Source organism: Microcaecilia unicolor, chromosome 1, assembly GCF_901765095.1.
Source record: "Microcaecilia unicolor chromosome 1, aMicUni1.1, whole genome shotgun sequence".
NCBI classification, from domain to species: domain Eukaryota; kingdom Metazoa; phylum Chordata; class Amphibia; order Gymnophiona; family Siphonopidae; genus Microcaecilia; species Microcaecilia unicolor.
The window spans coordinates 43,216,873-43,241,578 of record NC_044031.1 but is presented as its reverse complement, the minus strand read 5'-3'; the positions used below and the strand labels follow the sequence as shown (position 1 = coordinate 43,241,578).

Sequence of the window (24,706 nt, the reverse complement as noted above, 5' to 3'; positions counted from 1 at the left end):
CTTAACTAAACGTCGAAATAAACGCCTTTAAAGACGTTTAAAATTTTTTTTTTTTTTTTTTTTTTTTTAACGGAGCCAGCGGGAGGGGGGAGAAAAGGAGGGACCTGGCACCACCAGGTTTGCACTTGCTCAAAAGAGCCCTCAACCCCAGGCACTCAACAAAACCTAAAAATTAGGCTTGGAGGCCTAGCCAGAGCTGCTGCTGTGTGTGACCACCACCTGCTGAGATAGAGAACATACTGAGGAGTTTCCGGCAGCACATGACCACATATAGGGAGGCAAAAGTTTGCTCTCTATCTCCACCTGCTGGTAGATGGACACAACCCACCAGTCTATGGATTGATCAGCTTGATGATATGGAAAAGTAGAATTATACCAAATAGACACATCAACAGAGCTTGACCATTTGAACTGTAAGAGAGAACATACAAAATTTATTGAGTGTGCTGAATATTTAAGTCACCTGATGTGAGGCATAGCAGAATCTATTCATGGTTGGAAGTAAATTCAATGGTAGAGGAAATATTTGTTCTCTTTTGAAGAGTTCCCATCTGGGGGTTTCAGTTGAAAAAGAGGAGTACCATTGTTTGGCCTGGGACACCTGAAAGGCCAAATGATATAGCTTAAAATCTAGTACGATTAAACCCCCAAGACTTTTGGGCAGCTGAAGTTTTTTTTAAGAAAGATTCGAGGCACAGAAGACTTCCAAAGAAATTTAGTAATTAATACATGAAGCTTTTTGTAGAGTACATCTTTGAATAGGATTAGAACCATACTGAAAATGTAGTTAAGTTTCGGTGCTAGCACCATTTTTACAGCTTCGATTTTACCCCACCAAGACAAGAACATTAGCGATTTGCAGGATGTTAGATTCATTCATTTTTAAAGTATCCTCCAGAGTGGTGCAGTAGTTTATGCCTAGATACTTCAAACTACTGGGCTCCCAAATAAACGGGTTCAGAGCAACAGTGGATCTCAAAACGAACTTAGAAAGTGGCACAGCAGCAGACTTAGACCAGTTAACTTTATAACCTGAGATACTGGAAAAAGCATCAATGCTTTTAAGTATATAGGTGATACAGGCAGTGGATACATACATTAATATGTCAACTGCGTAGATGGATAACTTAAATGATTCCTCACGTATCTTAACTCCCGATATATCAGGATTGGCCAGTATGGAAAGTGCAAGGGGCTCTAGGGCTAGATTAAACAGTAGTGGAGAGAGGGGACAACCTTGCTTAGTTCCCCTTTCTAGAGTGAACTTTGATGAAGAAATGCCATTGACATGGACAAATACTTGAGAGAGGTATAGCGCAAACTAATCATGTTTATAAAAGGCTCATTAAAGCCGAACCAGGTGAGAGTTTTAAAAAGATAGGCCCATTCAATGCAATCAAAGGCTTTTTCAGCATCCAAGGATAATGCAATTATTGGGGAATCAGAGTGCACCAGTATATTCCAAAATAATCTAGAATTAAAATTAGAATTGAGCTGCTTTTTAACATATTTATAAATGGTCTAAAGACAGGAACTAGAGAAGGAATTAAATTTGCTGTTGACAGTTATTCAACATTGTTAAATCACAAGAGGATTATGAAAAATTGCAAAAGAACCTTACGAGTCTGGGCATCCAAATGACAGATGACATTTAATGTGAGCAAGTGCAAAATGATGCATATGGGAAAGAGAAAACCAATCGACAAACAGAAAAACAGGAACCCTCCAATCACACAAATATGTCAAACAGCAAAAAAGGCAAAAAAGTGGAAGCTAGACGATGTCCAAAAACAGTGTATTAAAATGTCCAATGACTTATTAAAACATCCAATCACTCAACATGAGCCATGTTTCGGCTACAAAGGTCTCCTTCAGAAATGTAAAAACAAAAAACTGATACCAGAAAAAGAAATTCACCCACGCTTACGACCTGAAAGTGGACTGGATATCCAAGTTTCCAGTAACCAGCGATAGTCGGATTAGACCCCTGAAGATGCTCTGTATGAGCGAAACGCGCGTGTAGGGTCATGCTGTTTTTATCTATCTTACTCACGCTGAAGACACAGAGGATTTTGAAATCAATGCATATTGAAAAAATAAATGGTTGAAATGTGGAGTTTTTTCAAGTGGGAAAATTGGAACTAAGAGAGCGGTGAAGACTGTGTTTATCCCCAAGAACTTGTAATTAAAAGCTTGTAAAGATATTAATTGAAGCTCATATCGTTTGGGTGTTACCCATGAAGAAAGAAACTTCCTGATTACCCAATTGCAGTGACTGACAAATAGAACACTGTGCTTTTTGGAATACGACCATTGATCGAAAAAAAAAAATGTATGTGTGAAATATCTTGTTGATAAGGCTTTGGTAATATTTTATGTACATGTGGGTATGAGGGATGAATGTAAGAGAGAGTGAAATGAGAGTGTATGAGGTGAAGTGAGTGTTTGAGTAAAAGAGTGAAATGAGAGTGTATGAGGTGAAGTGAGTGTTTGAGTAAAAGAGTGGTCATGTTAAGTGAATAACTTTGTAATTTTTCTGACAGTAATTTTGAATAAAGATTGTAAAACTAATTGATATGGTTGTTTAAGAAGATGTACTAATGATATTACAACCAATTTAAATATTATAGCCTAGAATTGGAATTTTATATATATAAAGATAGATAGATATATACACACATATACATTATGCATACAAAAGGGATCATACGTCAAGTACAGAATATGTCAAGAAAATCATACATTTAAGTTAAGTAAAAAGAGGCACCCAAACCATAGCTACGTGATTCATAAGTAATGCCACACTGGGAAAAGACCAAGGGTCCATCAAGCCCAGCATCCTGTCCCCGACAGCAGCCAATCCAGGCCAAGGGCACCTGGCAAGCTTCCTAAACATACAAACATTCTATACATGTTATTCCTGGAATTGTGGATTTTTCCCAAGTCCATTTAGTAATGGTTTATGGACTTGTCCTTTAGGAAACCGTCCAACCCCTTTTTAAACTCTGCCAAGCTAACCGCCTACACCACATTCTCTGGCAACGAATTCCAGAGTTTAATTATGCGTTGGGTGAAGAAACATTTTCTCCGATTTGTTTTAAATTTACTACACTGTAGTTTCATCGCATGCCCCCTAGTCCTAGTATTTTTGGAAAGCGTGAACAGATGCTTCACATCCACCTGTTCCACTCCACTCATTATTTTATATACCTCCAACATGTCTCCCCTCAGCCGTCTCTTCTCCAAGCTGAAAAGCCCTAGCCTACTTAGTCTTTCTTCATAGGGAAGTCGTCCCATCCCCGCTATCATTTTAGTCGCCCTTCGCTGCACCTTTTCCAATTCTACTATATCTTTGAGATGCGGCAACCAGAATGGAACACAATACTCAAAGTGTGGTCGCACCATGGAGCGATACAACAGCATTATAACATCCTCACACCTGTTTTCCATACCTTTCCTAATACCCAACATTCTATTCGCTTTCCTAGCTGCAGCAGCACACTGAGCAGGTTTCAGTGTATTATCAACGACGACACCCAGATACCTTTCTTAGTCTGTAACTCCTAACGTGGAACCCTGCATGACGTAGCTATAATTCGTGTCCTTTTTTCCCACATGCATCATCACCTTGCACTTGCTCACATTAAACGTCATCTCCCATTTAGCCGCCCAGTCTCCCACTCGCATAAGGTCCTTCTGTAATTTTTCACAATCCTGTCGCGAGTTATCGACTTTGAATAACTTTGTGTCATCAGCAAATTTAATTACCTCGCTAGTTACTCCCTTCTCTAAATCACTACTACTACTTATTTCTATAGCGCTACTAGACGTACGCAGCGCTGTACACTTGAACATGAAGAGACGGTCCCTGCTCGACAGAGCTTACAATCTAATTAGGACAAACAAACAGGACAAACAACAGATAAGGGAACATTAAAGTGAGGATGATAAAATAAGGGTTCTGAACAAGTGAATAAGGGTTAGGAGTTAAAAGCAGCATCAAAAAGGTGGGCTTTTACTTTAGATTTGAAGACTGTCAGAGATGGAGCTTGACGTACCGGCTCAGGAAGTCTATTCCAGGCATATGGTGCAGCAAGATAAAAGGAACGGAGTCTGGAGTTAGCGGTGGAGGAGAAGGGTGCAGATAAGAGAGATTTACCCAGTGAACAGAGTTCCCGGGGAGGAATGTAGGGAGAGATGAGAGTGGAGAGATACTGAGGAGTTGTAGAGTGAATGCACTTATAGGTCAATAAGAGGAGTTTGAACTGTATGCAGAAACGGATAGGAAGCCAGTGAAGTGACTTCAGGAGAGGGCTAATATGAGCATAACAACACGGGCGGAATATTCACTCTGCAGCTCCTCAGTACTTTTCCACTCTCATCTCTCCCTACATTCCTCTCCAGGAACGCTGTTCACTGGGTAAATCTCTCTTATCTGCACCCTTCTCCATTGCTAACTCCAGACTTCATTCCTTTTACCTTACTGCACCATATGCCTGGAATAGACTTCCTGAGCCGGTACGTCAAGCTCCATCTCTGGCCAGCTTCAAATCTAAGCTAAAAGCCCACCTTTTTGATGCTGCTTTTAACTCCTAACCCTTGTTCACTTGTTCAGAACCCTTATTTTATCATCCTCACCTTAATATTCCTTTATCTCTTGTTTGTCCTGTTTGTCTGTCCTAATGAGATTGTAAGCTCTGTCGAGCAGGGACTGTCTCTTCATGTTCAAGTGTACAGCACTGCATACGTCTAGTGGCGCTTTAGAAATGATAAGTAGTAGTAGTAAGTTTAGAAACCAAACATCTAGCATAGCGGCCTCTGTGCTGCCATGGAGGAGAAAGGTCACCTTGGAGGGAGGGGGGGAAATAAAAAGTATCCTAGTATAGCAGAAGTGATCTGTAGCTAGGACCTGCCCTCTGGCTGACAATATCCTCTTGTGCTGAGGATGGGTCTCCAAAGGGAAGGATAACAGCAGCCATGGTGATTCAGTCAGTCATCGGAGTAGCTAGTTAGATGGTTGGTAGGCATGATTGCTTGCTAACTTGCCTGCCTGCCTGGTGTTATGGTGGCAAACCTCATGTATGACCTAGGTAAAATTTTAGACAGCACTGGGGAGGATTTTGTCAAGGCCCTCTGTTATTGGGTTAAGGGAGTCCCAAATGTCTGTCAAAGTGTGTGCTCCTGGTTAGCTGATTGGAGACTGGATGGAATTGCCAAGTCCTAGCAGAAACAATTTTGTTGACGAAGTATGTAACAAAATCATTGCAGTTGAGTTTTGATTGGGTAGGCTAGTTCTGTTGTGGAGGTTGCTGTAGGCTGTTTACTATGCTGAACAGGTGCTTGGTTGAATTAGCAGCCTTGTCAGAGCATTGAGAAATGTTTTTTGGTTGCTGTTAAGGCTTGGTGGTACTTTGTCATGTGTTTCTTACAGTTTAGCCTGTCCTCATCCAAGTGAGATTTATGCCATCTCCTTTCCAGTGTGTCCTTCACGCATAAGGGTCTGAAGTCTGGAGAAAACTAAGGTGAGCGTTTTAGTGGGGTATAAGACCTTTTTTTAGTGGTGCTGTTTTCTCTAAGGTCTTGGCTAAGCGTGTATTCCAAATATCAACCTGTTCTGACACTGTAGTTGTCTTTTCATCCACATGTGGATAGTTTCAAGACCTCTAGGAAATTCTCAGCAGTCAGTTTTTTTTGTTGTCTCTGATCTCCTTCTAAACTCTGGGAGGTGCCATTTGTTTCAGGTGGTCACTTAGGGGAAAATAAATTAGAAAATGGTCTGTCCATGATAAGGGCGTTATTTCAATACTGCTATCCTAGTATTCTAGGATGTCAACCCCTTTGTATTTATTTTATTTGTTACATTTATATCCCATATTTTCCCACCTCTTTGTAGGCTCAATTTGGCTTACATAGTACTGGAGAGGCGTTACAGACTCCGGTGTAAACAAATACAAAGTGATGTTGTGGTAAAATAAAGTTCATGTGGCACAGCCACACTAGGGAATCGTACAACGGAAGAGTTGTGTTATGTCCATTACGTTCTTTAGTTTTGTTGTGTTGGCATTTATGTTGGATCGGTAGGGTATGCCTTTTTAAACAGGTTAGTTTTTAGTGTTTTCCGGAAGTTTAGGTGGTTGTTCGTAGTTTTCAAGGCTTTTGGTAATGCATTTCACAGTTGTGTGCCTATGTAGGAAAAACTGGACGCACAAGTCGACTTGCAGTTGAATCCTTTGCAGATTTAGGTACGTTCGTGTTGATTTTGATGTGTTTCTAGTTGGTAGGTCGATCAAGTCTGTCATGTATCCCGGAGTCTCATCATAGATAATTTTATATGTATGGTTAATCCTGAGATATTACTTAGCTTATAAATTTGCCCATGATGTGTGTGTGTGTATGTATGTATGTATGTATGTATATATAAAGATAAAGCGAATGCTACATACCTGTAGAAGGTATTCTCCGAGGACAGCAGGCTGATTGTTCTCACTGATGGGTGACGTCCACGGCAGCCCCCTCCAATCGGAAACTTCACTAGCAAAGGTCTTTGCTAGTCCTCGCGCGCCCATGCGCACCGCGCATGCGCGGCCGTCTTCCCGCCCGAACCGGCTCGTGTTCGTCAGTCCCATATGTAGCAAAAACAAAGGCAAGGGAAGACACAACTCCAAAGGGGAGGCGGGCGGGTTTGTGAGAACAATCAGCCTGCTGTCCTCGGAGAATACCTTCTACAGGTATGTAGCATTCGCTTTCTCCGAGGACAAGCAGGCTGCTTGTTCTCACTGATGGGGTATCCCTAGCCCCCAGGCTCACTCAAAACAACAACCATGGTCAATTGGGCCTCGCAACGGCGAGGACATAACTGAGATTGACCTAAAAAATTTACCAACTAACTGAGAGTGTAGCCTGGAACAGAACAAACAGGGCCCTCGGGGGGTGGAGTTGGATCCTAAAGCCCAAACAGGTTCTGAAGAACTGACTGCCCGAACCGACTGTCGCGTCGGGTATCCTGCTGCAGGCAGTAATGAGATGTGAATGTGTGGACAGATGACCACGTCGCAGCTTTGCAAATTTCCTCCATGGTGGCTGACTTCAAGTGGGCTACCGACGCTGCCATGGCTCTAACATTATGAGCCGTGACATGACCCTCAAGAGCCAGCCCAGCCTGGGCGTAAGTGAAGGAAATGCAATCTGCTAGCCAATTGGATATGGTGCGTTTCCCTACAGCCACTCCCCTCTTGTTGGGATCAAAAGAAACAAACAATTGGGCGGACTGTCTGTGGGGCTGTGTCCGCTCCAGATAGAAGGCCAATGCTCTCTTGCAGTCCAATGTGTGCAGCTGACGTTCAGCAGGGCAGGAATGAGGACGGGGAAAGAATGTTGGCAAGACAATTGACTGGTTCAGATGGAACTCCGACACAACCTTTGGCAGGAACTTAGGGTGAGTACGGAGGACTACTCTGTTATGATGAAATTTGGTGTAAGGGGCCTGGGCTACCAGGGCCTGAAGCTCACTGACTCTACGAGCTGAAGTAACTGCCACCAAGAAAATGACCTTCCAGGTCAAGTACTTCAGATGGCAGGAGTTCAGTGGCTCAAAAGGAAGTTTCATCAGCTGGGTGAGAACGACATTGAGATCCCATGACACTGTCGGAGGCTTGACAGGGGGCTTTGACAAAAGCAAACCTCTCATGAAGCGAACAACTAAAGGCTGTCCTGAGATCGGCTTACCTTCCACACGGTAATGGATTGCACTAAGGTGAACCCTTACAGAGTTGGTCTTGAGACCGGACTCAGACAAGTGCAGAAGGTATTCAAGCAGGGTCTGTGTAGGACAAGAGCGAGGATCTAGGGCCTTGCTGTCACACCAGACGGCAAACCTCCTCCATAAAAAGAAGTAACTCCTCTTAGTGGAATCTTTCCTGGAAGCAAGCAAGATGCGGGAGACACCCTCTGACAGACCCAAAGAGGCAAAGTCTACGCTCTCAACATCCAGGCCGTGAGAGCCAGGGACCAGAGGTTGGGATGCAGAAGCGCCCCTTCGTCCTGCGTGATGAGGGTCGGAAAACACTCCAATCTCCACGGTTCTTCGGAGGACAACTCCAGAAGAAGAGGGAACCAGATCTGACGCGGCCAAAAGGGAGCAATCAGAATCATGGTGCCTCGGTCTTGCTTGAGTTTCAACAAAAGTCTTCCCCACCAGAGGTATGGGAGGATAAGCATACAGCAGACCCTCCCCCCAGTCCAGGAGGAAGGCATCCGATGCCAGTCTGCCGTGGCCCTGAAGTCTGGAACAGAACTGAGGGACTTTGTGGTTGGCTCGAGATGCGAAGAGATCTACCAAGGGGGTGCCCCACACCTGGAAGATCTGCCGCACTACACGGGAATTGAGCGACCACTCGTGAGGTTGCATAATCCTGCTCAACCTGTCTGCCAGACTGTTGTTTACGCCTGCCAGATATGTGGCTTGGAGCACCATGCCGTGACAGCGAGCCCAGAGCCACATGCTGACGGCTTCCTGACACAGGGGGCGAGATCCGGTGCCCCCCTGTTTGTTGATGTAATACATGGCAACCTGGTTGTCTGTCTGAATTTGGATAATTTGGTGGGACAGCCGATCTCTGAAAGCCTTCAGAGCGTTCCAGACCGCTCGTAACTCCAGAAGATTGATCTGCAGATCGCGTTCCTGGAGGGACCAGCTTCCTTGGGTGTGAAGCCCATCGACATGAGCTCCCCATCCCAGGAGAGACGCATCCGTGGTCAGCACTTTTAGTGGCTGAGGAATTTGGAAAGGACGTCCCAGAGTCAAATTGGACCAAATCGTCCACCAATACAGGGATTTGAGAAAACTCGTGGACAGGTGGATCACGTCTTCTAGATCCCCAGCAGCCTGAAACCACTGGGAAGCTAGGGTCCATTGAGCAGATCTCATGTGAAGGCGGGCCATGGGAGTCACATGAACTGTGGAGGCCATGTGGCCCAGCAATCTCAACATCTGCCGAGCTGTGATCTGCTGCGACGCTCGCACCCGCGAGACGAGGGACAACAAGTTGTTGGCTCTCGTCTCTGGGAGATAGGCGCGAGCCGTCCGAGAATCCAGCAGAGCTCCTATGAATTCGAGTTTCTGCACTGGTAGAAGATGGGACTTTGGATAATTTATCACAAACCCCAGTAGCTCCAGAAGGCGAATAGTCATCTGCATGGACTGCAGGGCTCCTGCCTCGGATGTGTTCTTCACCAGCCAATCGTCGAGATATGGGAACACGTGCACCCCCAGCTTTCGAAGTGCCGCTGCTACCACAGCCAAGCACTTTGTGAACACCCTGGGCGCAGAGGCGAGCCCAAAGGGTAGCACACAGTACTGGAAGTGACGTGTGCCCAGCTGAAATCGCAGATACTGTCTGTGAGTTGGCAGTATCGGGATGTGTGTGTAGGCATCCTTCAAGTCCAGAGAGCATAGCCAATCGTTTTGCTGAATCATGGGTAGGAGGGTGCCCAGGGAAAGCATCCTGAACTTTTCTTTGACCAGATATTTGTTCAGGGCCCTTAGGTCTAGGATGGGACGCATCCCCCCTGTTTTCTTTTCCACAAGGAAGTACCTGGAATAGAATCCCAGCCCTTCTTGCCCGGATGGCACGGGCTCGACCGCATTGGCGCTGAGAAGGGCGGAGAGTTCCTCTGCAAGCACCTGCTTGTGTTGGAAGCTGTAAGACTGAGCTCCCGGTGGACAATTTGGAGGTTTTGAGGCCAAATTGAGGGCGTATCCTTGCCGGACTATTTGGAGAACCCACTGATCGGAGGTTATGAGAGGCCACCTTTGGTGAAAAGCTTTCAACCTCCCTCAGACTGGCAGGTCGCCCGGCACTGACACTTGGATGGCGGCTATGCTCTGCTGGAGCCAGTCAAAAGCTCGTCCCTTGCTTTTGCTGGGGAGCCGAGGCGCCTGGCTGAGTCGCACGCTGCTGACGAGAGCGAGCGCGCTGGGGCTTAGCCTGGGCCGCAGGCTGTCGAGAAGGAGGATTGTACCTACGCTTACCAGAAGAGTAGGGAACAGTCTTCCTTCCCCCCAAAAATCTTCTACCTGTAGAGGTAGAGGCTGAAGGCTGCCGGCGGGAGAACTTGTCGAATGCGGTGTCCCGCTGGTGGAGGTGCTCTACCACCTGTTCGACTTTCTCTCCAAAAATATTATCCGCACGGCAAGGCGAGTCCGCAATCCGCTGCTGGATTCTATTCTCCAGGTCGGAGGCACGCAGCCATGAGAGTCTGCGCATCACCACACCTTGAGCAGCGGCCCTGGACGCAACATCAAAGGTGTCATACACCCCTCTGGCCAGGAATTTTCTGCACGCCTTCAGCTGCCTGACCACCTCCTGAAACGGCTTGGCTTGCTCAGGGGGGAGCGCATCAACCAAGCCCGCCAACTGCCGCACATTATTCCGCATGTGTATGCTCGTGTAGAGCTGGTAAGACTGAATTTTGGCCACGAGCATAGAAGAATGGTAGGCCTTCCTCCCAAAGGAGTCCAAGGTTCTAGAGTCCTTGCCCGGGGGCGCCGAAGCATGCTCCCTAGAACTCTTGGCCTTCTTTAGGGCCAAATCCACAACTCCAGAGTCGTGAGGCAACTGAGTGCGCATCAGCTCTGGGTCCCCATGGATCCGGTACTGGGACTTGATCTTCTTGGGAATGTGGGGATTAGTTAGAGGCTTGGTCCAGTTCGCCAGCAATGTCTTTTTTAGGACATGGTGCATGGGTACTGTGGACGCTTCCTTAGGCGGAGAAGGATAGTCCAGGAGCTCAAACATTTCAGCCCTGGGCTCGTCCTCCACAACCACCGGGAAGGGGATGGCCGTAGACATCTCCCGGACAAAGGAAGCGAAAGACAGACTCTCGGGAGGGGAGAGTTGTCTTTCAGGAGAGGGAGTGGGATCAGAAGGCAGACCCTCAGACTCCTCGTCAGAGAAATATCTGATGTCTCCTTCATCTTCCCACGAGGCCTCACCATCGGTGTCAGACACAAGTTCACGGACCTGTGTCTGCAACCGTGCCCGACTCGACTCTGTGGAGCCATGTCCACGATGGGGGCATCGAGAGGTAGACTCCCTCGCACGCATCGGCGAAGCTCCCTCCGCCGACGTAGTCGGGGAGCCTTCCTGGGAGGCGGTGGCAGCCGGTACCGCACGCGGCACCGACGCCGGAGACCTCACCTCGGGCGATGGACCAGCCGGCGCCTCGCTCGATGGTACCGGAGGGGTAGGGCGCAACAGCTCTCCCAGAATCTCTGGGAGAACGGCCCGGAGGCTCTCGTTTAGAGCGGCTGCAGAGAAAGGCATAGAGGTCGATGCAGGCGTCGACGTCAGAACCTGTTCCGGGCGTGGAGGCTGTTCCGGGCTGTCCAGAGTGGAGCGCATCGACACCTCTTGGACAGAGGGTGAGCGGTCCTCTCGGTGCCGATGCTTGCTGGGTGCCGCCCTCGGCGACCCAGAGCTCTCGGTGCCGACACGGGAAGGGGACCGGTGACGATGCTTCTTCGACTTCTTGGACCGAAGCATGTCACCGGAGCTTCCCGGCACCGACGAGGAGGACGTAGAATCCAGCCGTCGCTTCCTCGGGGCCGAGGCCGAAGGAGGTCGGTATCGGGGGGGGCTGTACCGCAGGAGCCCTCAGGGTAGGGGGAGACCCACCCGAAGGCTCACCGCCACCAGCAGGGGAATGGACAGCCCTCACCTGCACTCCAGACGAAGCACCACCGTCCGACGACATCAGCAGACGAGGTCCCGTACCACCGACGTCGATGCAGCTGTCCGATGTCTCGGCGCCGATGCAGAGGGCCGATGCCTCGATGCACTGGCGGCCGAGGATGAAGGTCTGGACGCTGAAGACGTCGATGCACTCGATACCCTCGGTGTCGATGCCGACGAAGAGCCCGAGAACAAAACGTTCCACTGGGCCAATCTCGCTACCCGAGTCCGTCTCTGTAAAAGGGAGCACAGACTACAGGCCTGCGGGCGGTGCTCAGGCCCCAAGCACTGAAGACACGACGCGTGCCTGTCAGTGAGCGAGATGATCCGGGCGCACTGGGTGCACTTCTTGAAGCCGCTGGAAGACTTCGATGTCATGGGCGGAAAAATCACGCCGGCGAAATCAAAAGACGAAATGGCGGAAGAGCACCAGAAAAAACAAGGGGAAGAAAACTTCGACCCGAGGCCTAAAAGCGGCCTACCCCGACGACGAAAGAAAACTTAGCGGGGCGAAAAAACTTGAAATATCGGGGGAAAAGAGACCGAAGAGTCTCCTTCCACACACAGAATGGATTTTTTTTTTTTTTTTAAACAAGCGAAGAGGACGCGTGAGGTCGACTTTGCGGGGCACGACACGGCGAAAACACGACCGTACCGAGCGCGGACAAAAGAAGACTGACGAACACGAGCCGGTTCGGGCGGGAAGACGGCCGCGCATGCGCGGTGCGCATGGGCGCGCGAGGACTAGCAAAGGCCTTTGCTAGTGAAGTTTCCGATTGGAGGGGGCTGCCGTGGACGTCACCCATCAGTGAGAACAAGCAGCCTGCTTGTCCTCGGAGAAAGCCAAGTAACATCACAGGCAAATTTAAAAGCTAAGTAATATCTCAGGATTAACCATACGCCAAGTAATATGACTTAGACCATTTAAGTTTTCCATTTATAACTGGTCATAACATACTTGTACTCACACACAGTGGATTTTTTTGACCAATGATAAGAACGAAGTCAGAGAAATGCGGGCATCGAGTGCATTTATTGTTCTGCTGCCACGCGTTGACTACTGAGGTATTTTTCTCCACTTTCACTAACTCAATATCACATATCAACAGTTTAAGGTGATTAAGTTAGTTAAGCTCATTTCAGCTCAGTACTAGTATAAACACACATATATACACACACCCCTGACATTGATTTGTCCTTGCCATTTTCAGGGCACAGACCACAAAAGTCCCATCTTAATGCTCGAAGAAGTGGAAGTTGGGGACAGAGTCCTGAATTGGTTCTATAAACCTCTAAACACACAGATCTATTCAAGTCAAATGGAAACAGTCCCGATCTCGACCATGGCCCATAAAACAGAGTTCCGCAAGGTTCCCCACTCTCCCCTATTCTCTTCTTTCTACCTCATAGGGAAGATATTGGCCCCATGTAAAAATCATACTATGGCTATGCGGACATCATCATCCTATTACTCTCGGAACAAACCCATCAACAGTATACTCACTGATGAAAGAAGTCTTCACAGTGGTATTTTGTGTCCTGAAACTAAAAGTTAATCCAGGGAAAAAACATACTATGGATGGGAAACAAAACATCAGGAATCCCAAACATACTTCCTGAACTGCCCGGATTAACAATTCCACTGAGAAATGAAACCAAACTCTTGGGAGTATGGATAGATTCACACCTCAGTGCCTTCACAGATAAACAATACGCAAATGCTTCTTTAAATTAAATCTTCTCAGACATGAAAATATCTACTGGACCCAATCCACTTCTGCATTATAGTACAGATTATGGTCCGTACTTGACTGTAACATAGTATATTTAGGTTTACCAGACATATCACTCAAACGAGTACAATATTTGGTTGCTCACTGCAATTAATGGGAGCATATACACCAAGGATCTGTGGAGATAAGTCATACAAGCTCTTTCTCTTCTTCCCAGTTTTTAGTTATATCTGTAGAGGTGATTCCTGATTAATCAGTAAATGCAGCAGACAAGGAAGACATTCCAACTCTGTGCTGTTTTAGGTATGTCGGTCCATGACTTACATACTTTATGTTACATTTGTACCCCGCGCTTTCCCACTCATGCCAGGCTCAATGTGGCTTACATGGGGCAATAGAGGGTTAAGTGACTTGCCCAGAGTCACAAGGAGCTGCCTGTGCCTGAAGTGGGAATCGAACTCAGTTCCTCAGGACCAAAGTCCACCACCCTAACCACTAGGCCACTCCTCCACGAGAAGATCAGTGAAGGTTATCTTAGATAGAGGGACCAAAACGTTAAGGTTTCTAGGCAGAACCAGTTTTAGTAACATTACCAAGCTGCCTATGCACAGCTATAAGGAGGTACTCTCCAAGGAACAATAAGGTGGTTGATTAGAATTTGGTATTTTTAGTCTGAGTGCTGGCAAAGGATAGTTTTGCTAGCCATTAAACTAGTGGAGAAATCATGTGGAACAAGGTTTAGCAAACTCTTTCAAAGCCCTCTGTCAGCACGTGCGTGTGTATGTATGTGTACATGTGTATCATATCTGTGTGACTGCAGTGGGAAGAGGCAGTTTAAAATGGAGTGGTTTCCCTTTGGAAACATTAGAAGTGACCTAGCCTTAACCCATGTTATTACACAATCATTCCAAGCTTCTCTGTTACTAAAGCACTTTTTTGTGTTTTGGGGGGGGGGGGGGGGAGAGAAGCAGTTTAACTTCAAGTCCGACTACTACTACTACTACTATTAAACATTTCTATAGCGCTACTAGACTTACGCAGCGCTGTACAAATGAACATGAAAAGACAGTCCCTGCTCAACAGAGCTTACAATCTAAATTGGACAGACGAACAGACAGCTAGGGGTGGGGAAATTGCACTGGACTACACTGGAAAACAAAAAGCATGCAGTATATTCTAGGCAATCAAGCTTACAGACAGGTCACCTACTAACAAGGATCCCATACTATATGGTTAAAATTTATTCTAAACTGGACTCTTATAAAAATCCATTATCCTGCTTGACCCCAAGTGCTGTTACGTGATTTTAATTCTAATTGTTCACCTGAAAGAACAGGGCCTGGGGGCCAATCCTGGATTAATTTATTTTCAATCATTAGGCCTTTAAGGTGGCCTACATCTCTATATCTAACACATACTTGGGTTTAATCTGTTTTGCCCCACTTGCCAGTTTTGGATTTTGCACTTACTAAAAACATTCAGATCGAACTAAAGATCAAAGCCACTAGACTTGGGGGGGGGGGGGGGTTCCCCCAGTACTAAACAGAGATAATCACCACACTGGGTAAGACCAATGGTCCATCTAGCCCAGTATCCTACTTCCAACAGTGGCCAATCCAATTCACAAGTACCTGGAAGATAACCAAATACTAGCAACATTCCATGCTACCAGTCCCAGGGCAAGTAGTGGCTTCCCCCATGTCCATCTCAAAAGACTATGGACCTTTCCTCCAGGAACGTGTCCAAAACCTTTTTTAAACCCAGATACGCTCACTGCTGTTACCACATCCTCCAGCAACGAGTTCCAGAGCTTAACTATCTCTTGAGTGAAAAAAATATTTTCTCCCGTTTAAATAAGTATTTCCATGTAATTTCATCACTGAGTGTCCCCTGGTCTTTGTTTTTTGAAAGAGTGAAAAAACAATTCACTTCTACCCATTCTACACCAGTCAGGATTTTATAGATGCCATTTATACAAACTATATATAGTTGACATTTCCTTTGTGGTATGGTTTGAGTGTAATTTCCATCACTGTGGCTTCAGAACTGATGGGCAGAAAGGTGGTCTCACTAATTGTACTGGTGGTTTGATGTTATTCTCTTTTTCATTTCTATTTTGAATATGAGTTACGTTTTATTTTTAATTTTTCTCCCATCCCATGTACCTTGGTCCTTTTGTTTTTACATCAACACCCACACACTTGGTAGTATAAAAGTTGAACGAATAAAGAACTATTTTCAAGAGGGGGAAATAAAAAAATAAAAAAAAATCCGACCTCAGTCACTGCACTTGAGCCAAATATTAACTTATTCGCTCAGCAGTCTACCAATAAGGAGACAACTACACTGCTGAGTGAACAAGATATTTGGCTCAAGCGCATTTACCGAGATCCGTGCTTTATTCATTGTTTAACTATTTATGCCACCAAGTATTTGGGTGCTGGTGTTGCACACGTGCCATTTAGTATTCACTAATTTTGGTTCTCTGAGTCACCATCCTTCTGTTTTTACCCCTTAGGTGACTTCTGTTGTGCACCAGTGATCCAGTTGCAATAGTCATTGCTACTCCCAATGCACACCATGCCAAAAGTGTGCCACTTACAATGAAATGAGACCTGGTTTGGACCCTGCTGGTTGCAAGAACTTTTAGAGACTTCAACATATGTTGTGTATGTATCCTGCTGTTTCTATACTGCTTTTTGTATTGATATTGTTATTTTGCAATACTTCTAGCCTCTTTGTGAGCCCTCCCCCGAACACTGTCCAACATCTGGTATCTTTACATTTCACACAGTAAAGGGAAGATACATACAGTACAACAGAGAAATTAGAGATGCAAGGTCCGGATTCTTGAGGTTCTGATTACATCTATTTCTAGTTTGTGGTCACTTACTCTGTATTTGGTATCTATGCTATGTGCGAGAGAGCAAGGCCAGGTATTCTGTTAGCAATCTGTACAAAAAAAGTTTTCCCAATGATGTATTGATGTTTTAGGGCCCAACGTAATATTTAGGATACTGGCTCATAGGCATGGCCCTTGTTTCGAGCATTAATGCTTGCAAGGTACAATTGCTCTAGGTTCTAAGTGAATTTTTTTCTAGAGTACATCACTTCACAACATGCCTTTGTGTTGCTGTTAGTGAGACTACACTATAAGCAGAAATGTCTTTGTATTGTGACTACTAGCACTACACCCTTGTTGGGGGATAGGAGGTTCTCTGGATGTAGAATTCAGCTTTAAAACCGTATGGGGGGGTCATATCTGTTGGGGAGCCGAGGATGGGGCATGAGATTACACTACAATCACAAATGTCTTTGTATTGTGACTACTACCACTACACCCTTGATTGGGAAGGGCTAGGGGGTTCTCTGTATGTAGAATCTGACTTCAATACTATATTTGGGGGGGGGGGGGGGGGGGAGTATGCATTGGGGAACTGAGGCTCATCAGGGGCTGGAGAATATAATCATACTCCTTCTCCCAAAACCCAGCCTTTAAGGTTTTTCCTGTCAATGTTGGAAAGTCAAATAGCTCTAAATCAGTGCTCTGAACTTGGCACGATACTGATTTTGGCTGTCCAGCCCTGGCTCTTCAAGTACAGGACATCACAGAAATAGCCCTCTTTAAAAACAGCTAATTGTTTTCTTGCACAGACACCTGCCGACCTCTCAAACAGCACAGAAAATACTGAACTCCCCAAAAAATAAAAACCTTGCAAAAGTGAATAAAATCCCAGGAAAGTCAACTTAAGCATTAAAGCCCAGAGCCCAACTGTCTGCTGCAAATGCAGGTCATGTCCAATGATCACCATTCCCTACCTCTTCCCACATTGCACAGGAGACAAACTTACATTCTACTGGGGTCCCATCAGCATGGTATTTGCTCTTTGGCTCCTGGCTTCCTAACTTGACTTCATCATCCAGTAAGGGAACATAGTCTGTTTTATCACAGGATTCACCAACAACATCGTCATAAGGCTCTGCCTCCAGCGAGCTGATGAAATCCCGTTTTATCTCTGGCTCTATCTCTGGCGGACAGTCAGTCAGTGCATCCTCCAGATCTAAATTGGGCTGAAGATCTGCCATTCTCTACCACCGGAACCTATGGAGACAAGGGTACAGTTAAAAACCTGCCACCTCATATGCTGTAGGATCATAGCAAATTAATAATGTGCTATTAAGAGACTGTTACAATCTGCTTCTACTATACTCCTAAGATTGGATGGTTCACATTCAGGGTTACTTCTGTTAAGTATCAAGGCAAAGTCAGGGCCCCCTAGATGCTTGTTACTTCACTGCCAGAACCATAAATTCACTGCTCCCCACAATCACTAGTAGACAGAGGGCCTCTAGCCATTGCGCACTGCCTCCCCCTTGGCAGCATTCTGCTTTAAGTTACAGCTTTCACCATCTTTTTTTTCAAGTCCAGAGTGCTGAGCTTCAAATTGCAACAGTTTGGACCCAAATGCTGTTGGGGTAGAATGGGGAGAGAAACACTGCTTAAAACAGAACAGTCAATGGTGTGGTGCAGGATGAGAATGTAAAGGGAGATGGAACAGCACAAGGGCAAGAGAACTAGTGAGTAATTTAGAAGAGAAAAAGCCAGGAAGGAGAGAATGAGTGTAATGGAAGAGTTTAGTAAGAGGATCAGGAGATGAACAAGAGCAAAGGGATTGAAGATTTAGGGGGATAGATTGCCCCTCCTAGATCATCTGCCCCCCACCCTAAACCTTGTCTTTATGCTCCAGTTCTCCCTACCTTCTCTGCACATCTTCCTTCCCCTATCCCTCATTGGCTGAGGTACCTTCACTTATCCCCCATCCACCCCCCAATTCCTTTTCCTTATTTTAACTCCTTCTCCCATTCCTAGCACAATCATTAAAATCTTTTTCCCAAGAAAGGGAAGTGAATGGGTGCACATCAGAAAATGACTTTGTAAAGTGATAATATACAAGCCCATCAGCAACTGAACTGAGCATGTACAGGAGTGCCAGCATCAGCGGTTGAAGCACATCAACCACCATGATGCTTAGGCAGTGGACCTCTTCGGCTGGTGGGGCTTGGGCATCCCTGCCAACAAAAAGGTACGATTTAAACTTGGTTGGAGGGAGGGGGGAAAAGAGATGTGGCTTCTTCAGTTCACCCTTGGGTGCCCCCCCCCCCCCCCCAAAATGAACTTCTGGTTACACTTCTGGTTAGTATTGACTATTTTATTATCTCTTGTTGTACACTGCTTTGACAATTTTGAAAAGTGGTATATCAAATTAGATACGGATGCCCTTTCAGAGTTAAATGTATCTTTATTTTAAACTATCTAACTGTGGGTCTTTACTGATTGGTCTATTGCAGGGGTGGGCAACCTTGATCTAAGGGCTACAACCCAGTCGGGTTGTCAGGCCTTCCCCTATGAATATGAAGTCTTGTTTGCAAACAATGGAGGAAGTGCATGCAAACAGATCTCGCATATATTCATTGGGGAAATCCTGAAAACCCAACTGGGTTGAGGCACCCCTGGTCTGAGAGGGAATGGTACACATTAGGGTCAGTGTAGCAACCTTGTATTAGAGCAATGCATTAAAGTTCAGCACACAGTAACAAACACTTTGCTCCTAAATACATGCAAACAAGCTAGGACAAAATATGGGTGCTAACTAGAGTTGAATAGAGACAGAAGTTTCATTCATCCCTGACCATACCCACTGGAATTTATCCAGTACTTGCAGGTACTTCCAAGTATTCAGGATGCAAAGAAAAAAAGTGAGATTTTTAGAGCAGATTCAATTATACTTAAAAAGCACATTTGATTATTTCCGATCTGACGAAGAAGGGCAACCTTCGAAAGCTAATCAAGAAATGTATTAAGTTATGTCCAATAAAAAAGGTGGTATCTTATTTTCTTTTCCATGTTTTATTTTGTTTGATTTCTATTGATAACTTAAAAGGCACAAATCATTTCAGATTCATCTTGGCACCAAACTTTTTAACAGGATAACAAAGCAAACACGTGAATATTGTACTTGTAGAGTGGCAAAGCCTTGACTTCTAAGCAGCAATGCAGCCAGTGCTCCAATAGTTCCTCAGTAAATTCCAAGCCCCATTCAGGTGCCCCAATAGCTTCTCAGTGTTTCTAAGCTTCGCTTTGGCATGACTTCCCATCCCTGTGGGATTCCTGAGGACCTGAAGTCATAGTTGTGGGTTTCCCACAATCCCCAGTCCCATGCAGTTCTTTACTACTAATATGGGAGAGCACGAGATGTATGTACACTGATAAGTGCTACAGTAGTAGCACCTCTACACTCAATGTCGATACATCTTTGAATGTTGGACTACTGTTCTTGGAAAATGACCAGACTCCAGAGACAAGAAGGACAATCTTAATGCTTGAGAAGATTTATTGATCAAAAAGATTCATAATCCTGTAGAATATTGATCATATGGGTGGTATCTTAGACATGAGAAGGAATGAGTGGAATAAAAGGTCTTCAGGGGGGGAGGGGGGGAAATCCACAAAAATAGATAACGGCTCCAGAATAGATCCACTGAGACAATCAGCCTTCCAGGTGGTTTCTCAAAGGACTTATGGATTTTTTTCCTTATTGGTTATATAGCCCATTTTCAATGCAACATCAATTAACTCTGATGTCTTTTTGTATTTAGTCTGTAGGATACTATTCCAAAGGAATATAAAATTCCCGGTCATCAAATTGCCTTCCTGATCTGGTCAACATAATCTGTATGGCTCATGACAACGATTCCACCACCTTTATGGGCAGGTTTAATGTGCATCCAGTAATTCCTACCTTATACATATTACCAAACATTCGTAAGTCCCTTGAGAAACCACCTGGAAGGCCGATAATGGCTCCAGAATAGATCCTTTGCCAGAGACTATCTATTTTTGTTAATTTTTTTCTGAGACCTTTTGTTCCACTCATCCCTTCATATGTCCAAGATACCACACATATGATCAATATTCTACAGGATTACATGTCTGATCAATAAATCTTCTCAAGCATTAATATCCTTCTTGTCTCTGGAGTCCGTGGTCATTCCCCCTATATCTCCCCTTCTGTTTGTTTACTCCTGTGGGACCATAGAGTTCTCCGCCCAGGCAGATCTCTGCTGGGACTACAATTCTGTGCATACAATTTTTTGCAGCACCAATGTTTATGCAAACATTCCAGCACATGTGTTGCTATATGTGCATGCAATTCAGACAAGTGTAAATACAGCTGTCAGCAGTCCAGCACCTCTGCTCAGCTGTCTTCTTTACATATTCTTTTCATAAAGATCAGGAAAAAAAAGTTGCAGCCCTTCATGCTTGCAATAAAGAACTATGTTGATATTCACCCAATCTTCTGAATATCAATAAATCCAGCTTCCTAGATAACATCTAAACAGTTCTTTGTGTAAGACAGTGCACCTCAGTAGTGCCGCTCAGCGAGCATACTTTAATGCTGAGTCCTATGCACCTATATCGTCATTGGTCACCCTAATATATTGATACTTAATAGCTTATGCATTACTTGTACTTAACGCTAAGGTAAAATGTTAGCGAATGCTCATCTTATGTCAGTAGGCCATAGGGGTACAGTGCTCCAACACGGCATGTGTTTCAAAATAAAGAACAGGCATGAAATCCTAAGGCTGACTACAGAAAACAAGGTAACCTTCTGCTCCTTATCAGATCCTTCATTAAAAGCTCCAGCACGTTCATCTTCTGTACACTTCCTTATACCTGCACAGAATAGCTAATAATTCATGTCCTATGAAACAAAAACATAGAAATATGATGGCAGATAAAGGCCAAATGGCCTATCTAGTCTACCCATCCTCCATAACCCTTAACTCCTCCTTTTCTTAAGGGATCCCACATGCTTGTCCCATGCTTTCTTAAAACTGACAGCCCTCGTCCCCACAACCTCCACTAGGAGGCCATTCCAGCTTCCACCACCCTTTCTGTTAATTAATACTTTCTTAGATTCTTCCTAAGCCTATTTCCTCTTAACATCATCATATGCCCCCTCATTCCAGAGTTTTTTTTCTTTTAAAAAAGGCTCTTTTCCTGTACATTAATGCCCCTGAGATATTTAAATGTTTCTACCATATCTCCTCTTTGCCTCCTGCCGTCCAGCGTATACATGTTGAGGTTCATAAGCCTGTCCTTATATGTTTTATGTCCAGGACCGCTTAGCAACTTTGTGGCTGTCCTCTGGACTGACTCCATGCTGTTTCCATAGGTGCAATCTTCAGAATTGTACACACTACTCTAAAATGGGACCTCACCAGAGACTTATACAAGGGCACCATCATCTCTTTCTTCCTGCTGGTCATCCCTCTCCTTATGCACCCAAGCATCCTTCTGGTTTTGACCATTGTTTTTCTACCTGTTTGGCCACTTTAAGGTCATCAGACACAATCACCCCCAAGTCCATTTCTTACTTTGTACACAGAAGCACAACATGCCCTATATTGTCCCATTCCCTTGGATTCTTGTGACCCAAGTGCATGACCCTTCGTTTTTTAGCATTAAATCTTAGTTCCCAAATATTGGACCATTCATCAAGCTTCGCTATGTTCTTCCTCATGTCATCAACACCCTCCTGGGTGTCCACCCTGTTGCAGAGTTTGGTATCATCCGCAAAGAGCCAAACCTTACCAGACAGCCCTTCCAAAATATCACTCACAAAGATATTAAAGACAGTCAGCCCTAGGACCAATCCCTTGCAGTACTGATAACATCCTTAGCTTCAAAGCAAGCTCCATTTACCACTATCCTCTGTCTCCTTCCATTCAACCAATATTTTACCCAGTTACTCTAGGTCCCACACCAAGGGAACTCAGTTTATTTATGAGTCGCCTGTACAGAACAGTGTCAAAGGCCTTGCTGAAATCCAAATACACCACATCCAAAGCCCGTCCCACGTCTGTTTGGTCAGTCGGTCGAAAAAAGTCAGATTCATCTGATACGACCTACCTCTAATGAAGCCATGCTGCCTCGGGTCCTGCATTCCATTTAATTCGAGAAACCTCAATTCTCCGCTTTAGATGCGTTTCCAATAGTTTACTCATCACCGAGGTCAGACTGACAGGTCTAATTCCCAACCTCCTCCTTACTTCCACTCTTGTGCAAAGGGACCACCATCCTCCCTTCTCCAGTTCTCCAGGACTATAGATTTAGATGTAATGTCTGAGGCTTTGCACAGGTAGCTTGTGTGGAAAATGTTTCCACATAGGGTGCACACAACTGTGTAAAAAAAGTCATGTCAACCTATGTACAAAGTCTAGCATACTTTACTGCAACGATCCCTCTATATGAAGATTTCCCTCTGGTGCTGGGAGTATTTTGCAATTTAAATTAAGCTTTAACACACAGTCAGTTGTCAACACCCTACACTTCGTATCCTTATTACAATTCTTGGTTTCACAACTTATCCCACTATCACTGGCATCAATTCAATATATTTCAGACAACCATTGCCAAAAGACTACCTAAATACCTTTAACTATTATGTTAAAAGGAGAGGGAAGCTGACAACACTTCTCATCCCTGAGCCAATTATAGTGTATACAGCAGCTGGCAGCTATCAGCACCCTCTAGCTTAGTTTATTATATTCTGTTCTTTATCCTCCTCCTCCTCCCTGCATTCTGTTCTATCCTGCTCCCCTAATCCCCTGTACTGTGAACCATCTTTTCTGAATACTATCATGGATGCTTGCTGCATGACATCCTGGAAGTACCATGTTACCCGACACCATCCAAGGACATGCTGTCCATCTGCACTAGCCCTCCAGTCTCACATGAAGCTGTGGAGAAGAGAGGTCAGGAAACACTGGAATGACGTAATCCTCTTAGCAAGAGGTTCTGTACTCCTGATAATGTGGACCATCTGGAAGGCCAAGTGCCTCTCATTTGTGACTGCATATCACCTGCTGGACGGATGAGAGTTCCTGATTGGTCCCATGCTTGAACAACCTTGATGCTTCTTTCTATTCTTCTACTGTGTATGCTTTGACCCTCTTCTGCTATTACATGGTCCAGGATTATCATCTGTGGACCACTGGAGCAGAGCCGACACCTGGCTTGCTAGAGAGTTTGGTGTATGCATCTTAGGAAAGGGACTGACTCTTCAGTAACACTTATAAACTCTCTGTACAAAAGTACAGAACAAGAATTTAGAAGCTCATTTACAGCTTCTACCAGACAGAATCCAGCTGCCTGTGCAGGACAAGACTTGTCTGACTAGTCCAATACTATATACTGCTAAAGCCCCGCAGAGTAACAAATTCATCACTCATCCGACACCAAAGCTATGGACCTCTAAGGGTGAGAATGGTATTTCTTCTATAGTTCAGGGTCACTAGTCAGTCAGTTGTCTTTAGCTTGCTAAGGATTGGTTATTCTCAGGCACATGGTCTACAGAATAATATAGATGCTGCTTTTGTATCTTCTCAGGAGAATAGGTAGCTATATTTAGTTACTTAACTTCATTATCTATTTTGTGTAACCCTCAGCATATTTTTGTAACTTGCCGTATTTGCTAATTATCCATTTGCCACACCACTTATGACTAACATCAGCAGAGACTACAGTAGAGTTCAAATGATCCTCAGTAGAGCAGAGCAACTCTCAGATTTCTGTTATGAGAGAATGCCAGTTTTAACTTGGTATTTCCGCTACCACACTGATTCCAGCCATAAAACACACCATACAGGTGCGGACATCCAAATCCACATCCTTGTTGGTATTCTGAGGATGCAAAAGTTGTTCATGATGGTTGCATTTAGCTCGTGTATGCCCGTAGAATCTTAGGATAACCATGCTCTTCCAGTCGGGATGTAATAGCTTTAGACTGCTTCTTCAAAGCTTAAGACATGTTTACAGTACATGAAATCAAATGCTCCTTTGGTGCCTCATTGTATTCAGAAGTCTCCTACATATGACTGTTTTACGTCAGTTCATTGACCACATTCCTAGTGACAACCGGGGCTTGGACAGAGGGAAAAGCTGTTCCGACTTGAACAGAGATGGTTCTTAATACCTATATTAAATCAGAAAGTGTTCTATGAGCCTTGATTTCTTTATAATGTGATTGGTTGTTGGGCTAACAGCATCTTTAAGCGTGGCACCATTTTGAAATCTCTGTAGCAATGCTATATGTATGCCACTACCTACCGGTGAGTAGCTTAAGAAGTTTTGGTTTTTTTTTAATTCACAACTTGTGAATTTTTTTTTTTGTT

General features: G+C 44.9%; 1 protein-coding gene across 1 annotated transcript in view; it reads right to left on the bottom strand.

The window, feature by feature from the left end:
- LOC115465827 (microtubule-associated protein 4-like) overlaps positions 1-24,706 on the bottom strand; it is a 287,677-nt gene that overhangs the window by 134,274 nt on the left and 128,697 nt on the right. The window contains exon 3 of the mRNA XM_030196585.1: positions 17,317-17,567. Within this exon, the coding sequence (XP_030052445.1) occupies positions 17,317-17,551 (235 nt within the window). The 5' untranslated portion in view covers positions 17,552-17,567. The remainder of the gene's footprint in view (positions 1-17,316; positions 17,568-24,706) is intronic.